This window comes from Brassica oleracea, chromosome C9 (assembly GCF_000695525.1).
Source record: "Brassica oleracea var. oleracea cultivar TO1000 chromosome C9, BOL, whole genome shotgun sequence".
Classification (NCBI taxonomy): domain Eukaryota; kingdom Viridiplantae; phylum Streptophyta; class Magnoliopsida; order Brassicales; family Brassicaceae; genus Brassica; species Brassica oleracea.
Genome location: NC_027756.1, coordinates 43,848,989 through 43,863,537, shown reverse-complemented (window position 1 = coordinate 43,863,537; position 14,549 = coordinate 43,848,989). Strand labels below are relative to the sequence as shown.

Genomic DNA, 14,549 nt, shown 5'->3' with positions numbered 1-14,549 from the left:
TCCTCTCGTGTTGACATATATTCCCTTGTTTTTTTTAATATAAATCGTTTTAAATAAATCAACGTTGATATATGTTTTAGCACATGTCATCATTTCATGTAGTGATCGGGACCGTGGCCTACTGTTGATGTATGAATTGGCCGATTTCCCCTTAAGATACACTCGGAAACCTCTCTGCACATTCATCGGAACTGTGACAAGTGTCCATCATCTCTTGAAAAGAACAAAACTCATTCAGTTATAATCTCTGATACCCTTTTACACAGACTGGGACAAGTTTCATGTCAAAATTCAGGCATCAGACTTGAGAAAAGTTTTATACAGTTTCAGGTAAATAACATCTCGAGTTCAGCTAAATATGTGTTTGTCACAAATAGTAAATTAGATTCACATGAAATTAAGTACTTCTCCTTGCATTGGTATAAAATAAGCTCATTTTTATTGCTCTCACTCTCTCACTTGTTCTTCAAAGGAGGGTCTGAACATCCACTGAATACTTCCAAACATATTATAATGTTTGGGACATCTTTGTAAAACGTAGTGGTCGATTTAATACTGTATAGCAAGTATCTAGACTGTAGTACATGTAGATAAGACGAACGTCAGTGGTGATTATGCCAATATTTAATACTATATAGCAAGTATCTAGACTGTAGTACATATTATAATTTCAGTAACAGTACTAGTCTAGTGATTACCCATTTTAATTATGTTCTAGTGGTGATTATGCCAATATTTACTGGGCACTAGAAGATTACTTGTCAATTGAAATCTACTAAATGTTGCAAATCATTTTTAGGTGTAAAATACCAAACTTAAAAATCAAGTTTAAACGACTGTGAACTTCTGTTTCTCTATACATTAAGTTTCAACGACATCAAATAAATCATCACGGAGAAACAGATTGAAAAAATGTTTAGGAACAAGAATAAGCTTTTGATACAAACCACCTGAACTCACGATAACACGAAAAAAAACTTGCACTCTGACATTTGCAACAAGTATTCTCTTACCCAATGAACTTATAGTAAACCAGCAAGCATAGCTCCTGGATCATCAGCTAAAGCCGCTGGGCTAGGCGGTTGAGCTACAGGTGGTGGCGGTGCTGCTGCTGCTGGAACTAGAGCTCGAGATCCCATTGGAATAGCAATTAGTTGTTCCTTGATGAATTCTTTCAACCTGTAGGCAAGGCAAAAGAGGTCAAGCGTAAGTAGCTGTGTTTGAGAGGTTGAGTTCGTGAAAAGAGGCAGAGTTGTCATACTCGAATGTAAGGGTAGGATCTCCTGAGCCTACTGTCATTCGCAGTTGGGTTCTGTCTGCTGGGTCTGTTTCAATTCTTACCTGAAAAAAAAAACATAAAAAAACACGGACAACGTGGGATAAGTAGAAGAAATTAAGGAGCTGGAAAAAGTGGCAAGTGCCAAAACCACTAAGACAAAAATTGGTTGAAATCTCACCAAACAGAGCATGGCTCCTGTAGTTTCAGAGTAGAAGGTTGTGCTTGCCACTAGATTATTAGGGTTCGGATCCTACAACAGAAAAGCGTAAAAGTTTAATTTATAGAATGCATGTGTGCAACAAAGCATAAGGAGGGACTCAGATCGTAAACAAATACTTACAAGCCCAGGGCATATTGTCACCCGGAAACTGTTGAACAGGTTCGCCATTTCCGGAAGAGCTAGAGGTCTTACACCTCTTACCTGCAAGAAATTGCAGTATCCGATTATGATTAACAGTGTGACACCACATTAATACTATCCTAAGCATATGTAGTAATCCCAGAAGTTATCTTTAACAACTTTGAGTAACATGAACAGCCAGCCATGTGGATATCCAACGCTATACACTACTCATACTTTTATTCGATATTATGTCAGAGAAGCTGAAATACATACAACTTCCTGAAGTTTCAAGGGTGGTCCTGAAAGTGCTCTCCATTGCGGGAAGAACTCTTCAGATGTCAATTGTAGAGGTTGAAGAAACTTATTCAAGACTGCTGGGATCCGGAGTTTGGCACCAACCTATAAAAGATCCAGCTTGTCAGGCAGAGAGTCACAGATACTAAAGAAACCATTCACCAAAACAAGTAAAGGAGGGTTGCGGTAAGTACCACGATTGTACCAAGCTTGTACGAGAAATCCAAAACCGCGACATCTCTGCTAGGGCGGATGTTCATCACTTCAAGTGGAGATTGTACCTATAACCACGACAGAAATTGGAACACTAAGTAAACATAAGGTTACAGAAAAGAGGAGAGTGTGTGATTGAGTAGTAAAATTGACAAAATCAACAGAATGAAGTACCTGTGCTCGAGGAGGAATTGTATCAGGTACTGGAGACAGTTCCAATTTTAAATGGGCAGGGGGTAGTATTAGAGCTTGGACTGATGTAAGTGGATTAGTGCTCTTGTTTCCCAAGAAGAGGACAAGTCTCCCATGGTGTCCTCTCCATTCAGCTTTGATGCCGATCTGAGTGATACCAACACTCGACAAAATGAGGAACATAGGAAATAGAAAAGCTCTTTCTCTGCAACCATTATTCGCGTAAAAATCAAACCTGGATATAAGGATCCTCGTATAAGACACCACTGTCTTTCAAACATAAAGCATGAAATCTCTCAGCAATATTTCCTATGACCTGTTACAGAAAACAAAACTGAATAAGAAAACAATCCAAGCATGCAAATAGTAGTTACTAGTTAATATATACTGTATACAATGTCAATGCAACAAGTTCATCAGGTTTCGCGGCTGTAGCATTATTACGTCGAACAAAATAAAAAAAACTCTGCAGAGAGTATGAACCTAGGGAATCAAAAAAAAATAAAAATAAAAACTCTGCAGAGAGTATGAACAGAACATTTCAGGTAGGATTCCATTCAAGGTACACGTTTTACCTTTTCGAAATAATAAATTCAAAAAGGGAAAACAGAGAAAGAAATAGCCAATGAAAAAACCTAGGGAATGAATGAGCTAAAAATATTAGAAGTATAATTTCATCTAGTCATGTTAAAAACTACCATTCCAAAGAAAGCAAAGGGTTGTTCAAAAAAAAAAAAGCAAAGGAAGAATAAAACAATACCTCCACATTGTTTGTTTGCTCTCCAACAGGTACAATGGCGGAACCATCCACTTCATCTGGAACTCCTTCTGTTCCAGTGGGACCGTGCTGTTCAGTTGACACAACTCCAGGTGGAGCCTCTATAGCAAGAGGACCAAGAAGGTCGCTAAGGAGATCTGGTGATGGAGCTTGTGGATCTATATTACTTGAAGTTCCATTGGGCTGAGAGATAGTTCGGGCTACTGACTGGGGTTCCTGCTAGACACGCAAGGTGAAACAAAATGTCAGGGATAATAAGATAAAAAAGTATGTGCGTTATCAAGCTAAGGAAAATGAAAAACGTGTCGGTAATTAGGGCCGACAAAGAGAAGTACTCAGCGTGCTTCCACTTACACTTGGAATCTTCAAAGGTGGGGGTGCTCCACTAACAGACTGTGGGTCAGCCAAAACCAAAGCATTTGAAGGCTGTTGCTGTGCTCTAAGCTTGATGGCACTCTGGTCTGCGGTATCTTCAACAACTTCTGCCTTTTTAATCAATGACGACTATGGAACAGACAAAAAGCACCATCAAATCATCCAGTATCCAAACGTCCCATCCAAGTAACTCTCATAGAATCATAAAATAATTTACAAACCTGACGCTCCGGAAATTTCGGCATCTCAGCCAATACATCCATAAAGGCAGCACCTTTTTTGCTCAACTCAAAATATTCCACTGCCCTTTGTTGTATCTCCACATCAATACAACTCTCGTACCTGCCAAAACACAACATCATTTAGGAAACGTGATTTGATTACAGAAAAGAAGAGAGCATAAATGACAAGCAAAACATTGAATGACAAGGTTAGCAAGTCTTACTTCTTGAATACAGCCCAAACTTTCTTTTCCAGTTCTGGATCCCGGGGTTGAGTGTGCATAAGAAGCTTTGCATAAGTGGAAAGAAGAATAGGAATGGTGGGAGTCCTGAGAAAGAAAGAAAAAAACATTTAAGGCATACCCGAAGACAAGAAGAGCACAATGCAGAATTTGTGTTGTCCTTACGATACTGTGGGAAGCTTCTCATGTAAGATGCTAAAGAGTTCGCTTGCACTGCATCCAGGTTGTCTGGCTAGAAGGTGGCCATACTCCCCCAGTATATAAGCACTGACCTGAAATTTAGAGAGAGAGATATTATATTGTGGTAACCAATATTTTTATGTACATAAGACACTTTTAACGTTGGACCATGACCACAATTTTGATACAGATGAGATTGTGTCAGAAAGGTAGTAAGTAGGTATTTCCCAGCTTAGGTTATATAACTTATCTGCCCAATGCAATATTGAAAATTTCTTATATAAGAAGCGAGGATGTACAACCTTCACCATTGTCTCATGTATGGCAATCTTGTCCAAATATTCTCTTGCTTTGGATGCGGCGTAAGGCTGTCATATTAAGAAAACTGTCAGCAACTTCCGAGTGTCCTGAATAGGATAATATACAACAGATTAATTCTTTCAAATTTTAAATACCTGAAGGTCTTCATTATTTGTTACAAACTGAACCACACGAAACCAAATGTCATCGCTAACAAAATCCCCAGCCTTATCGATCAACTGAAGAATCACATCTACATACCTAAGAAATATCAAAGTTAACATTTAGTGTAATGAAAGGTTGACCAATTGCTTGTGCAAGTAGGGATCTATATGTAAGACCAATTGGCTAGTGATGTCATCGTAATTATAATTGCGTTCATTGAAAAAGTGAAGATCTCTTTTTTTTTTTGGTGGTAAAAGTTACTTACCATGATAGATCAGGAGCAAACTTCTCAGCAAGAATGGCAGCTTTAAGTGATAATTCCTCACGCATGGAAAACTCTGCTGTGCTAAGATACTGCAATGTATTTTTCAGTTCAATATAAGCATAAACACTGCACAGCTAAATCATTATTCTGTTGAAAATCACAAAATTAAAAGGTCTACAAACCATGAAAATATTATTATTCTGCAGCAAGGCCAACAAGACTTACCTGCAACAACTCTTCGACTATATCCTTTGCATTTGACACATCGCACATCCCATAGAGCAAATCAAGAGCACGTCTACGAATACTGCAGGAAGTTCAACCACTAAGTGAATCTGACGCCATTAGCAAAAGATATAAAACAAACTAGAATTTCTGGAAACGGCAGCCTCCATTTGCGAAGGAAAAGGGATTAGACCTACATGGACTTTGCTACTTATCCAATCCATCTATATATAAAAAACGTCAAAATACTACTGACCCAGCAGCCAAGAATTGCCACCGCAGGTGCATATACAAAAATCGTTTCTTAGAATAAAACAAATCAAGAAAACATGTTTCACCAAAACTACATTGCAGAGATTCAGATTTAAATTTAGAGTTTAATATATGCCATCTAAATTGCGTAATTTCAAATTCAGAACTATGACCAATTTCATGATTGAAATCAGCTTTACTGGGTTTTGAATTAAAGCATCAAAAGATAAAAATTCTGGTTCACAAGCCATTCAAGCTGATACCGAGATGGTAAAAAACCAACCTGATGTCGGGGTCTTTTAAGGAGGTGATTATCTGAGACTGATGCTTCTTTATGACATCTTGGACATCGGTGACCATTAGCATTCGTGTCATGTTCTCCTGAAATGTTGTCAAGAAATGCATCATGACAGGCCCGTAAATGAATGAAACAATAGCGAATAGCATTATGCACCACCAACAGTAAACATAATGTTCTAGCTAGGCTTAGAAACACGACGTGTGTATTCGAGATCTAACCAAGCCTAGATATCTGATGTTGGGCTCACGGACAGATATAAACTTTCCAAGAAGAGCAACACACTGTGACATCATTTCCTTCTCAGCATCAAGATGGATGACCTATATCAAAACACATCATCAAGTTAGGAAATTGCTCACCAATCCAGATAATTGTAGAACACATACAAATCAACTATCCATGATAAAGCTCTTAGAAATAACTCAAGCAGAAAATAGAAAATTATTTGCTTTTCAACAAGAACAAGAACAGCAGGGAACATACAAAGAATAGCATGCAAGCGACTCAAACTCATTTTCTCCACCAAAACCGAAAATTTTATTTTAAAACCTTCACATGTATGTTATTGTTATGTTTTGATATAACAGTGTCTTATGTGAAGCTGAGGAGGAAGAAAATGAATGGGAAGGGATGGATCAGATATGTTTTTGGCATCAACTTGTTCCCCAGCTATCTGAACGAACTTACCAGGGATAGAGCTTCAAACAGCACAGCGTGAGATGCATTGTTCTTATTCACATTTTTCACAACATCTGTCCCCATTAATATCCGCTGAAGGACCTGAAATTTCCATGAAATGGCATCAGATATAATTTAAAACACATGATAGAAATTTACTTGAGAAATATTGAACCTCGAAAAGAGACTTTCTGGTACTGGGATCTTCAATGGTTGGAAAATACTGAAGAGCCCTCATCGCCTTGACCTGTGCTGACCACATATATATAAGAATCCAAGCTACCTTAACTGAGCCGAAAAAATAGACCAAAGCTTGAACAAATCTCTATTTTCATGAGCGTTTCACATGATATAATAAGAACCCACGGGATAATGTGCTCAATAAAAGTTAAGGCCAAACCTGGAGCCACGGAGATGGGATGCCGTAGTATGTGTACTCCTGAGGCACGTCCTGGTTCCTAGCAAGGCGCTCCAATATTTTGACACATTTAGGTAGACAACTTGAATACGCCTCATGATTATTTGATACCAAAGCTACAAGAAGACTTGTCGAGGATGTCAAGACACCAAGATCCCGTTCATCTAAAAGTTGTGTCATACGATCCGCCCTGGAAGCACAAAACAATCAGAATTTAGGAACGATACCTAATTTAAATCAAACAGTCTGTTACCCAGAGTGTTAATACACACCAGCCATCAACGTTGATGGCATCAGGATTTTTCCTGAACAAGCGCAGTAGGCACAGTGCCGCTTTTTTCCTTACGAGCGGTCTGCAGCTGCTAGAAATCTACAGTAAAGAAGTCCCGTAACATTAATATGTTTACTTATATGGATAAATATCCATAACCTATCGTGTTGGGGGTCACTTACAAGTAGCTTTTGAACATCAGGTGCCAATGATTCGGCAAAATCTCTCCCACCAATATTTCCAACCTACAGGACAAAGCAAACATGGCAAGGTAAGAGAGCCATAGAAGATAAGACACACCGTTTTAATGAAGTAGAAGGCTTTGAATAACGAATTAGTAGAGAAAGCAGACATAACGTGGCCAAATACTTCCATTGAAATAGTCACTTAACTGCGTCCCATAATCTGAATGACTTCACTACGCTCTAAGATCTCAACAAAACGATGGACAAAAGAGCACATACCAAAGTCAATGCCAGGCACTGGAAAGTCTCATTGCGGCCAATTATATCGTTCCGCACTGTATTTATTGCTAACTTCAAAAAATCATGGTTCTCATTGAGCAAGCAGGATGTAACAATGTAGCCAACCTGTAATCATCGATGACAAGTTCGATATAAGCAACTTAGATAGGAAAGATACCACAATATAAAACTGAAAATGCAAACCCAATACGCATGGCATCATTTATATATCTTGGTTAAGAGTTGCTATTATGTTGTTAGTATATACTTAGTAAATGCCCCATTACATTACCAAGTCCAATTAAACAGAGTAAAATTCCTAAACGCTTAAAAAAGTATTTAGATCTCGCTTATTGTGGTCTTCACTAAAATCTACTTTGTTTCATCTTGAACATTAGATTTAATCAAACAAATACCCCACCAATTTCTCTTCTCCTAGCTATGGAAAGCAATATGTAACTGTTTAAGCTAGCAAACAACTTTACAAACCTGCTTTTCTGGATACTTTGGAGCAGAGATAAGAGAAACCGCCTCCATATGGCCAAAATCCACATCGTAACCTAGCATATGTATATATAGCATCTTCCAGACATATTTCTTCTTTTTATATGGTGTCAAAACCTGCCAAACAGAAAACAATCAAAGAATGCATGATCAATTCAATTCTAACATGAAGCTCAGAATATTGTTATTTCATAAGGTTCAGCTGACCACAGATGACTACTTATAGTATGAAATCAGCACTTCACCCAAAACGTGATACAGCAACAAAGCTTAATCTACTTCGTAATGAGCTATTCAAATCTATCTGTATGCTTGATTTCTTTCCTTGAAAATACCCTAACGAGCTTCCAAGTGGAAAGCAGTAGTGGTGTTTAGAACGGTAAGATAATGGCCTAATCTCCAAGCAAACACAAGGCAAACACAATACTGCCTTGTCAAGGTGCACATTACATGATAGAAATGAAACGACTATACACAATCTATCAACTAACTCTGATTTTATTTCCAGTGACTGTATCAACCTAGTAGCTCTAGGATTGGATTTGCATTGAAACTGAGCCTAATGTTAAACAATCTTGAAGGAATAGGTAGCTGCAAAGGATACATCTCCAGAATCTCTATTCAATACAAAACCTCATAGCGGATTACCGAGAAGCCCCTAACCTTCTCGTTTTTGAAGCATGTGCGTATGTTACCCAGCTCCTTATCAACTCGGAGTCGCTCCGCCTCCTTGTTCTGGCAATTACGAATGTCGCTGATGAAAACGGAGAGTCCTCTCATTCCGGTCATGGTGGAAACAATTCCTCAGATCCACCGTTCGCCGCCGCCTCACAAGAGCAGATCCGACTCGCGACCACCGGATCTAGCTTCGACGAAAGGCGTAGACTACAGCTGGAGCGTGAACGATTCGCCGGAGCGCAGATCGAAACCCTAATCTAGAGAAGGAAGACGGCACTTTCCAATTGAAGAAGATTCAAGGGGAGTGATCTGGTCGAGAAGGTGAGAGAGATAAACCTGCGGGGAGCGACGGGAGACGACTTCTATTTTTCTTTTTATTTACAGCTGTGACTTTTCTCAATGTTGTGCATTTCAGTTTTTTTTTTCTTTTTTGTCTTTTTATTACATATACTAGGTTTTTATTTCTGTATAGGGACAAATAATTATATGTGGAAATTTTAAATAGAAAATAATAATATATACAGGTGATTTCCACTTCTAAGAAACTATAGTTTATATGGTTAAAAGTACAAATGTAAGAAATGAGAAGATTTAATTTGAAAACAACTTTTGAATAATAATTATAAATATAAAATTTTAGAATTTAATATATAAAAAACTGTTCCTAGAGAGCAATCAGTTGTTAAAATACATCTAACCAGTCTAAATATTTTTTTAGTGTTATATCTTATTATATAAAGTTTGGTTCTTCAAAATTACTAATTAACATGATGGTGACACATGACAATTAAAAATTTAAGATGATGACATGTGTTAAAATATATCATAATTAATAGGATAAATATAATAAGATAATAACACAAAGGAATTATTTAATAGTAATTTTCTTTTTTTTTTAAATCCTAAAAAAAAATAATAGCAAAATATTATTTCAAAGTTGATAATTAACATGATGGTGACAAATGGCAATTAAAAATTTAGGATGATGACATGTGTTAAAATATATCATAATTAATTTTTCTTTTTTAAAATTCTAAACAAAGATAATAGCAAAAGATTATTTGATAGTTTTTATTTGACAGTAATTTTCTTTCTCTAAATTATTTTTTTCCTTTTAAAAAATTTTAAACAAAAAATATCTGTAAAAAAATTTATTTAATACGAATTTTTGTTTTCTAAAATCATAAAGAAAATATAATTGTAAATAATTACTTGATAGTAATTATCCTTTTATAAAATCTTATACAAAAGAAATTTTTTAAAGGGTGTTTAATTGTAGTTTTATTTTTTTATCTAAACAAGAAAAAATTGTAAAATAAATATTTCAAATATTTCTTTATAAATAATAAAATTTCCTATTTAAATAGTAATTTTTCTTTTTAAGAAATCATAATCCAAAATTTATTACAATTATTCACATCTATATATAAGATTAAACTCTCCTGGATTTTGTCACAAAAAAATATTGCTTAAAATCGAAACTCTTTCATACAAGGAAAATATTAGGAGCTTGATATAGCTTTAAATTATGGGTTGCACAAAAAAAACTTTAAACTGTTTTACCTTTATCCTTACTAGAGACCGTCATAATTATCATAAAATATGATGTTGTTGTGCGTAATCTATTGGAACAATTATGTATGTTGGTTCCTATAGACGATATAAAATTAGTTATGCTGTCATATGTGAGTCAATGTCAACATCAATTTATTATGTTACGTTAGCAACGATTGATCAATGCAATATAAACGGTTTTACGGTTATACACAGTTTTACGGTTATACAAGTTAGATAATAATTTGAAAATCAACAACGATTGTTATGATTTTGATTGTCAAGAGGTTTTAGTCAAAAGAATGTTATTTAATTTGTTATCAGAAATTATCAAGGAAACAATGGATTAAGAAGGTTATTTAACACTAAATCAGTTACAAATATTAAAAGGTAAGAAATTTGAAAAATAATAATTAAGTTTTTTTTTTATCAGAATAATGAACTTATTGGAAGGAATTTTCTCATACTTAAAAAGGTAAATATTTTTCTCAAAAAAAAGTTTGTTTTGTAATTTTTATTAGAAGTTTTTTTTATTATAGAAAAATACAATGAAGGTTGTGTGCATCATTCTCTTCATGAAAAGTTTGGAGATGAACTATGTGAAGGAATTCTTATCGAAGTCTTAAATTTTAATGTGCAAGATTGCAATAAGAACTATAATAAAATGATAAAAACAATCTTAAAGCAACATATGCAAAAACAATTTTAAAACTAGAGTAAGCCTCAAACCAACAGATGCAAGATGACATTTCAAATTGAAAAGACCTCAGTTCCCTATACGAATTTGCTATGCAATGACTATCAACAAGAGTTAAGGTCGAAATTTTAAAAAGTTGGTCTATATTTGTCAAGTTTGATTTTACAATTATACACCGCACTATCAAGAGTTACTACAATTGCAGAGCTTCAAATTTTTAATACATAACGGCAATAGCTTTTTACAAAATATTATATATTAAGAAGTTTTCAATAATATATAATATATAGAAAAAGAGGTTTAAGTCACACCATAGATGTTAAAGTAAACAAATTTAATATTTAGCTGACTATCAATAATACATATTGATTAGTGTTGTGTAACATTAATATTTTGAATTGTGTTATTTTTAATTTGTCTTAAACAATATAAATAATATAGAGCTTTCACAGTTCTATATGTTTCAATTAACTACAAATAATATTATTTTAAAAAATAATTAAAAATGAAGTATTTATTCAAAAATAAAAAACTAATATACTATTTAAAACACCATGATTATTGAAATAGAAATACTAATCAAAATTGATGTAAGAAAAGAGATTATTTTTACTAAAATAAGTCATCAATATATATTGGAAAATCCAAGAATTAATGTGAACAATATTTTCATTTTTTTTATGTGTTATTGACAACATCAAATAAAATCCGTGCAACGCACGAGTCCATATCTAGTTTACAGTAAAAATTTCTTAAAAGATACAATCTTTAAAATATTTTTATATTTTTTAAAAATTATAAGTAAAAAAATACAAACAAAAAAGTTATGATAAGAAAAAAAAGGAGTAAAACCTCACCAAGAAAGTACAAATTCATTAATTTTTACCCAAAAAAAGAAGAAGTACATATTCATTATGATCGCCATTGACAGTATTAACTCTTACCACCAGCTATTCCAATAAGATCCACCCAAAAATTTATCACATTTGATTTGAGTATATTTCTTTCTTTTTTTATAACAATTTGAGTCTATTTCTCATAGTTGTTTTTAAAGCTTCTAAGTAGTGTTTACTCATTGGAGCTTTTTCCTAACGAGCTGAGCCTAATAACTCAAAAACAGAATTGTTGGATCAGTGTATCAACATCAATGAAACTTTGGAGGAAGAAAAATTTGATTATATGAGGTATAAAACAGGAACAAAGAAACAAAATATGAGGATGTAGCAGTTGGATGACAGGGGTGGCCAAGCTGTTACTGAGAAGATACTCTCTATCAGATGATGCTGCCATCAAAGTATCCTAAGAATATTTTGATTCCTTTTTATTATATTTTCTTGTAAACATGTCGAAAATATTTTATTTATTTTATATTTATATTTGCTTTTAAATATTTACTGTTTTAAATATATCCACCTACCAACTATTCTCCTTTTACTCAAGTCAGAAATACTATTCTCCTTTTCCTCCCTTTTTAAGGTGAAAAGGTGAAAAGGGGTAAATATATGTTCCGTAAGTATATCTCACGATAGGGTTTCAATTCGGGCTGGTCCGGCCCCGCCCAGTTCGGCTCAAACCCGCTAAGCCCTTAAATATTTGAGCCCGGCTCGATTCGGCCCGAAAATATTTTGGACCTAGAATTCAAAGTCCTGTCCGGTCCTTATAGGACTATTGGGTTTTTTGATTTTTTTGGGCTTTTCGAAAATAATTTTTCATTTTCATTTTCATCGTTTTAATACATGTGAATTTTCATAAAAAAATTGTTTCATTTTTTTTAAATATAAAGTGAGTTTAAATTTTTCTTCTTTATCAAAAATGTTTTACTTTTTTTTCGTATGCTTTAAAAACATATTATAAACAAACCAAACTTAATAAGATTTAGATATTCAAATATAAATTAAAACTAAATATATAAGAGAACAAAATTTATGATAAACATGGTCAAACGTTTCATACTTTGCATTTTGAAATAAAAAACATTTTGTACATAAAAGAAGAAGATACATTTGCAAAATTTAAAGTGTGACACTTATACTGATCAAATGTGGAAGCCCTCTTGGTCCAGTGGTTTGACTAAAGGTTCGTTAATGCTTCTACACCAGGAGATCTGGGTTTCAATTCCCGGAGAAGGCGGAATTATGCGAATTAAAGGAAAAAAGACTTACAAGAGATCTACAACATGACGCAAAGAATACCGTCAAGCGTGGATCCGATAGGGCGGCTCCGATGATGCAGTCAGGCGTGAATCCTCATACGGCAGGTAGAATTGTCGGATGTAGAATCATCTGTAATATTTCTCATAGTTGTAATAGCATAATTATCCAGCGTTAAAAAAAATATAATGATCAAACAATAAAGTGCATTAACAACTTTTATAGTTACTTTATTATAGTTTGGATAAAAATATTAAAATAATATGTCAATACTAATAAAAGTTTTGATCGTAAAAACGATAATATTTAAGCTAAAGTATAAAATGTCGGGTTTTCGGCCGGTCCTAGCCTAAACGGACTTAGGCCCAAAATACCCAAGCGCAAATGGGTTTAACCCGAAAACCCTAATTTTTTGGGCTTATAAAACTAAGTCCAAGCCCGGTAATTCTTAGGGATGAGCGAGATAGACGGGCTCGGGCTGCGGATTTTGGCCCTAATTGACATGTCTATCTTACGAGGGTCATACACTCCATATATCGATCTACGCAAACGTCAGAAAGGCAAAAAATGACGTCTACTTAACATAATCTGCCAGATACCATTTTCTATCATGCGATACGACCTTTTTACATTTAAGTTAAATGTATTTTCCATATGAAAAAGCGATCATCCGAAAGGACCGAAACTAAGATATCTCGCGGCATTAGTAATAGTAGCACGTGGTGTACGGCAGGCACCTCTTTAGCCACATCAAACTATTCTCTCTGCTTCCAAAATCATACATATAATGTACATGGTTTCCTCTATAGAGCCTCTCGTGATCATAATAGGCTCCTCGCTTTTAATTTCTATGGAACTTTTTCCTGGTCAAAATGATGCAGCGTCATTCTACTTCTTCTTGGTTTTGGTGTTTACTCTATTTTTCTTTTCTTAAAGTTTACTTATTTGTTTCGAGCTTTATCTCTTTTTCTTGTCATAGAAGATAAGGAAAACTTATGATCCTTATTCTTTAGGGTTTTACTTATTATTTACTATATATATTGATGTCTTAGGTGTTGTAAGGGCACGACTTATTTGATTAATAAACAGAGCTTTTATAAACTTTAAACCTTGTTCTCGGATAGAGCTTGACTCTCAACGATCTCAAGAAGACACGTTTCCTAGGTATTCTCAGAATCAATAAGCTACTTGCGTTATAAGTAACCTCAGGTTACACCAGTTGGTATCAGAGACCTACGGTTTTGATTTCTTAATCAAGACTTCTTACGATCTATGCTATCCACCTATCTCCGGTTACTCTTCACCTCGTCATTATCATGCCCCCACGTAAGCAAACGCCCGAAGAATTACAAGAGGAGCTTCGCAATACTCTTGAAACCTTCACGGCTTCGCTTCACGATACTCTCATACAGGCCGTTGAAACTGCTCTGACGACAGTGCTTCAACGTCAACAAAACAACCCACAGGCCAACATTGCTCATCGTCATCCTCGTGCCGACGATTCAGATGA

The 14,549-nt window shown here is 34.8% G+C and overlaps 1 protein-coding gene across 3 annotated transcripts; it reads right to left on the bottom strand.

Moving 5' to 3' along the window:
- Window positions 1–818: 818 nt before the first annotated feature.
- On the bottom strand, window positions 819–9,025 carry LOC106318503 (AP-2 complex subunit alpha-2). 3 transcript variants are annotated; one of them, XM_013756510.1, is made up of 27 exons: window positions 8,624–9,025; window positions 7,946–8,077; window positions 7,457–7,582; window positions 7,175–7,237; window positions 6,994–7,091; window positions 6,704–6,911; window positions 6,479–6,550; window positions 6,313–6,405; window positions 5,844–5,945; window positions 5,608–5,705; window positions 5,073–5,154; window positions 4,848–4,936; window positions 4,573–4,678; window positions 4,420–4,485; window positions 4,103–4,209; window positions 3,920–4,024; window positions 3,696–3,816; window positions 3,454–3,603; window positions 3,082–3,318; window positions 2,557–2,637; window positions 2,304–2,468; window positions 2,111–2,197; window positions 1,896–2,021; window positions 1,620–1,700; window positions 1,458–1,529; window positions 1,262–1,341; window positions 819–1,179 (listed from the first exon to the last, which is right to left on the bottom strand). In XM_013756510.1, the coding sequence occupies exons 1-27, from the start codon at window positions 8,747–8,749 to the stop codon at window positions 1,023–1,025; spliced, it is 3,030 nt and encodes a 1,009-aa protein (XP_013611964.1). In that variant the 5' UTR covers window positions 8,750–9,025; the 3' UTR covers window positions 819–1,022. The 3 variants fall into 3 exon arrangements, with proteins under 3 accessions (XP_013611964.1, XP_013611966.1, XP_013611965.1); XM_013756512.1 differs by having other exon boundaries at window positions 2,114–2,197; window positions 8,624–9,019; XM_013756511.1 differs by having other exon boundaries at window positions 3,082–3,315; window positions 8,624–9,019.
- Between the last annotated feature and the right edge of the window lie 5,524 nt (window positions 9,026–14,549).

Bases quoted from the DNA above. Each gene is read 5' to 3' on its own strand.
- LOC106318503 (XM_013756510.1), bottom strand. From the start codon at position 8,749: ATGACCGGAATGAGAGGACTCTCCGTTTTCATCAGCGACATTCGTAAT. The intron at 7,092-7,174 runs GTAAGTGACCCC...TCTTTACTGTAG, and splicing joins CTGATGTTCAAAAGCTACTT to ATTTCTAGCAGCTGCAGACC. The intron at 2,198-2,303 runs GTACTTCATTCT...TCGTGGTTATAG, and splicing joins CAATTCCTCCTCGAGCACAG to GTACAATCTCCACTTGAAGT.